The 5,566-nt window shown below is 38.7% G+C and overlaps 1 protein-coding gene across 1 annotated transcript in view; it reads left to right on the forward strand.

Annotated features, from left to right (window-relative positions):
* Positions 1-5,566, forward strand: part of znf827 (zinc finger protein 827) — a 121,479-nt gene that overhangs the window by 73,282 nt on the left and 42,631 nt on the right. Inside the window, exon 7 of the mRNA XM_037689848.1 lies at positions 5,068-5,310. Within this exon, the coding sequence (XP_037545776.1) occupies positions 5,068-5,310 (243 nt within the window). The remainder of the gene's footprint in view (positions 1-5,067; positions 5,311-5,566) is intronic.

Below are 5,566 nucleotides of genomic sequence, written 5' to 3' on the forward strand. Positions count from 1 at the left end.
AGGGCCTTGCTCATGGGCCCAGAGTGGGGCGAATGAGGGTGGGGGCAAGTGTGGGTGTTTCACCTACCCCACCCACAATTTTGATGTTGTCGGGGCCGGGGCGTGAACCGGCGATCTTCGGATCACAAGCCCACCTATCTAACCTCTGCGCCACCACTCCCCCATATCACTGTATATGTCATGAGTTTCACTTTCTGAAATGATTGACAAAAAAATAATTTTTTCACAATATTCAAATTTTTTTTTTAGATGCTCCTTTACATGTAGTATCTGTCAGTTTACGGTTGTGCTTTTGTGCGTTTTTGCAACACAACAGTCATCACTTCTTCCGTGGTTAGAGCTGTGATCCAGTGATGGAAGCTTGTGTGTCCCCTGGTTGACCCTTACCATGTAGCGCCCCCCACCCCCACCTCTCCACCCTTTTTTCACTCTGCTTCTCCATCAGCCTCCTAGGTTGCTCAGCCAACTCAAGCCACCTGATTAAAGGATTAGTGGGGCTGACAGTGTAGCCCCCAACCCCTGCTGGGTACTACCCATAAACCAGACACCTGGCTCTAAGGGAGGAGGCGAGTGAGGGGTGGTTGTTCTTTAGTTCATCCTTATAATCAGTCGGATAAAGAAACACATTTATTAAATAGATTCTTTTTTTCCCAAACATTGCGCTGTAGGTTCAGTTTTTCTCACAAGTTGTTCACGGATGAGTGGAGAATGTATACGTAAGTGATGGCAGGGTCGTCTTTACCCCCTTTCTCCTGCTCTCCTAACCTGCCCCTCTGACTGCTCCCAGTGGCCTGCCAACTTCATATAGTCATGCTGTCATAGTCATAGTCGTGCTGAGTCACAATGTCAGCCACAATGTATCAACCCGACTGCTTTGTTTTGCTCCTGTTTGTCACCACGCTGACACAACCTCCTGCCACTACACTTTGCCAGAGATTAGCTAAAGTACTTCTGGTCTTGTTTTCTGATTTTACTTCTGAATCCAGTGTTCCTGTTTTTTTCCATGTTGGTATTCACAGTAAATATGTGCAAATTAGTGATTACAATTAATTTCACTCCCAATAAAGATAACAAGTGGTGCATCACAGTTTTGTTTTCTTTCCTTTGTTTTAATTATTTTGTTATTAATATTTTTTAGTGTATGATTTTGGTCAAATATCTATATACAAAACAGAGTCTGCAGATTTCAATGATATTGAGACATTCCTAAAAGCTGCAGTTTCCCTTTGGTTCTTTTTATAGCTCATCGTTTGAACTACTGTAAATGAAGTGAGGCAATAGCTGTTCTCACCTTTTAGACTATTGTTGTGTGTGTTAGGGGAAAAAATGGATGAATAAACATAAATATCTTATCTCTTCGTTACCATTTTATAAGGTTTTACTGCCTATCCCATTTGCTTGAGTGAACCCACATGAGCTGCTGGATCCCTCCAAGCAAGAGCATGACCCCTTGGTGCACCCTTGCCCTAATAACCACACGCGTAGACGCTAACCGGCTCAGCTCAGCTTTAGAGGCAGTGCTCATGTTTGAGGTTTATTTGGGTTTCTGATTTGAAAATTTAATTTCATCCATAAAGCATCTTAAAAAGTGTGCAGCATGCTTGTTTTACTTGTACATGAGAATAATTTGACCCCCTCCTCTCCCAATGGTGTTCATCACTACTTTGGTAAAAGAACCATCTTTGGTCATCAGTCTACATCTCTATGATCAGATGTGTCAGGATAGACTGTTTACTTATGGGTCACAGTAGGAAGATTTGTGGATTTGTAATATCGAGTTGACCTGTACAATATAAACTGATTTGACATAATTTGAAGTAAAAACAATTGGAAACTAACTAGGCTTTATTAGTGTTTCAATATTTATTTGGTCAGAGTTCTTTTAATACAATGTACCTGTTTCATCCCAAATCATGAAGCATAAATAGTTGACTTTAAATGCTTTGTTGAAATTTAAATGGCAAAACAACAAAGTCCGTGCTCAATAATCCCGGTATTCAAACCAACATTTTTTCAGTCAGGTCATCTGGATGGTTTCTTTTTTTTTTGTGCTGAAACGTTTTGCCTTCGATCTGGAAGGCTTCATCAGTCAAGGAAACGCACAACAAAACTGATTCTTCCCCCAACAACTTACTCCAAAGTGGAACAAACCAGTTCTGCTTGTGATAAGTAAATGGTAAATGGACTGCACTTATATAACGCTTTTCTATCTTATTTCAAGATACTCAATGCGCTTTACACTAGAATCTGTGTCCTCATTTACCCATTCATACAGCACTACTAGATCTCTACAAAGCTAATAGAACAAATCATTCTAATGAGACTAATCAGTGCTTTATCGCATTCATACACTGATGGGACACACATCAGAGGCTATGAGGGATTCAGTGTCTTGCCCAGGGACACTTCATCATGCTGGTGAAAGTCATCATCACTGCTGGTGAATTCGAACCCCCAACTCTCGCATTGGAGGACGACTGCTCTAACCACTCAGCCACAGCCGCCCCTAATCTAATAATCTAATAAGATGGTCTCTTTGGTATGCCCCCTCCTCCATGGCCGGCCATCTTCCTTGTTGACAGTCTTGTCAAACTGGTTGAAAACAACCAAGTTCATGCTCAATTGTCCAGGTATACAATCCAACATTTTTCAGTCAGGTCACATGGACAGTCTTCCGGATCGAAGGCGAAATGTTTCAGCACAAAAAAAGAAACTGTCCAGATGACTTGATTGAAAAATGTTGGGTTAAATGACAAAAGTTTTGAATGTACAAATCTACTTATGTTCTGGTTAAGTTTTGATTAATAATAATAATAATAATAATATATATATATATATATATATATATATACACAGAGAGAGAGAGAGAGAGAGAGAGAGAGAGAGAGAGAGATTTAATGTGTATCATTAAAGTGTAAAATCTTACACTCAGTAAATTTTTTACATTCATACCAATAATGAATAAGTAATAACAGCCTAAAACAAATCTTCAAACAGCCCTAATTAATTTTCCATTATTAAGTGCAAGACCTTTTTGTTAAAAAATGGTGACTATGGTCTAACATATTTGAGCTTTTTTTCCTTAAAGAACTCATGCAGTAGTGACAAGACTTAAGAGATATCCTGCCAGCTTAAATTAAGTATGATACTATTTTTAATTAAACTAGATTTGTGTTTGTCCAAAGAAAATAACCTCAGCTGTTTGCCTTTAAAATACCAATATCTGGTTTATATCAGATTTTGATGAGGTTTATTTAGGGCCATCAAAGAAAAAATGTACCGTAGTCTGTTTACACTAGAACAGTCATTAAGAATGACCAACAACGGAGGGACACTTTTACACTTTCACAAGATATTGCTACCAGCTAAATACAAAACCTCCAGTTAAAATTCTACTTCAGTAAAATAAGATATCAAACTGCATCAGTGTGGGTTAAAATCTAAACTTGAGCAAATGAATGAGGCAATAGCTGTTGTAACTATTGCTTTGTACACATGTAAAATAAATGTACGGAAAAAACAATATTGTATGCGTTTAGTAGGGTACTTATTGTGGAGCTATCATGTTCTAATACACTGGTGCTCATAATAATGATGACTCAACACAATCTGCTGGCTTCCTTCTTTAGATGGATGACTTTTACTAATTGGCATAATGTATGCAAATGTTTTTGTTCAGTGCCCTGAGATAACTTGTGTTGTGATTTGGTACTATGTAAAAAAAAACTGAATTTAATTGAATTGAACTGAATAACCTCCAGTATAAAATTCAGAAAGCCTTCAAATATTTTTTTCCCCCAACTTTTAGTTTTTTGCAGAAGCAAAGTTTTTCAAAGTGTTAAATAAAATAACTTTTTAAGAAAAATATATCTTATTGTATAAGAGATCATCAGATCATCCCTGATGTATCCTTACATTTCTATGCTGATGATACAGTTGTTTATTGTCGAGCTAAAAAAATAGCTCAGGTTTTCCAGCTTTTGCAATCCGCTTTTGACGTCATCCGGTCAGATTTGTTCGGTCTCAAACTTGTTCTAAACACCGATAAAACCAAAGGGATGCTTTTTTTTTTTGCTGTCCCAGCAAGTCTGATTTCATCTTCAAATGGTGTCCCCATTGAGTTTGTCAGTTCCTACAAATATATGGGTATCTTGGTCGACTCGCATCTCTCTTTTAAGCTGCACCTCAAAAACTTGGTAAAGAAACTGAAAGTTAAACTGGGTTTCTTTTTCAGAAACAGATCCTGTCTAACTCTGAATGGTAGGAAACACCTTGTAACTTTGACTTTCCTTCCCTCCATTGACTACAGTGACATTATTTACATGAACGCTCCTACAAACACTCTGCAGATGTTGGATGCTGTCTATCATTGTGCACTAAGATTCATAACTGGCTGTGATTATCGTACCCATCACTGCACCCTGTATTCACTGGTTAACTGGTCATCATTAACTTCACACAGACTCTCTCACTGGTACATTTTCATCTTTAAATCACTTCTTGGTCTGCTGCCTTCATACATCTCCTCCTACATGTCTCTGCGTGAGTGCATCTACAGTGTGCGCTCTCAGGACATTATTACATGCAGTGTCCCCTCAGTGTGGACTGAACTAGGCAAAAGGGCCTTCTCCTACTCCACTCCCATTTCCTGGAATATCTTACAAAAAGACCTGAAGCTCTTGACCTTGACCTCTCTAAGTGGCTTTAAACATCTGTTAAGTTCCTGGCAAGAACCAATGCAGACGTTCTTGTTTTTAGTTTTCTACACTGTTTTACATCTTAGCTGTTTTTTTTTTTTTAATATATAATTTTCTTTCATTTATTTTTCTCAATTTACATGCTTTTGTGATTGTCTACTGTTTTCATAATTCTTTGTTAAAATCAGGTCTCTCTTGTAAATGAGTCCTCAAATCTCAATGAGACTAACCTGTAAAAATAAAGGTTGAATGAAAGAGATCATTTTCTGGGAAACTTACATGTTGTCGTACAAAAATGTTCCAACATATTTGTTTTATAATGTGGTTTGAGCTGATAAAACTAATCAGTAGTTATTTTCTTTTTTTCCAGAGAGCAACAAAGATGCCCAGTACCAGAAGGTGAAAGTGAAGGCTGAGCCAATGGAGGTGGACCCACCTCCAGCAGAACTCACACCTCCTGCCTCCCACCTGCTGAACTTCAGCACTTTAGGAGCGAGTGAGAAGAGTGAGCCACTGAGTAACCTCTCCGAGACGTTGGCCTGCCCCCAGAAAGATCTATTCTCCCAAGATATATCTGTCAAAATGGCATCTGAACTACTGTTTAAATTGTCAGGTATGTCTTCTCAGGACACACAAACAGTCGAGGCGCTCGATGCTGTTAAACCCACAGTAAACCTGCACCATAACCCTCAGACTCCTTGTAATAGTTGACTCTACTTTGTTTCTGTATGGCAATGTTTGTGAGATAAAGTTGGCAGTCAGCTGCTTGTATTTCTAGATTGTGCCAAGCTTTGAGGTATATCACTCCTCAGAGAAAAGGCATGTGTGTGTGTGTGTGTGTGTGTGTGTGTGTGTGTGTGTGTGTGTGT

The sequence above is a fragment of the Nematolebias whitei genome, chromosome 16 (assembly GCF_014905685.2).
Source record: "Nematolebias whitei isolate Nwh7 chromosome 16, NemWhi1, whole genome shotgun sequence".
Taxonomy (NCBI): domain Eukaryota; kingdom Metazoa; phylum Chordata; class Actinopteri; order Cyprinodontiformes; family Rivulidae; genus Nematolebias; species Nematolebias whitei.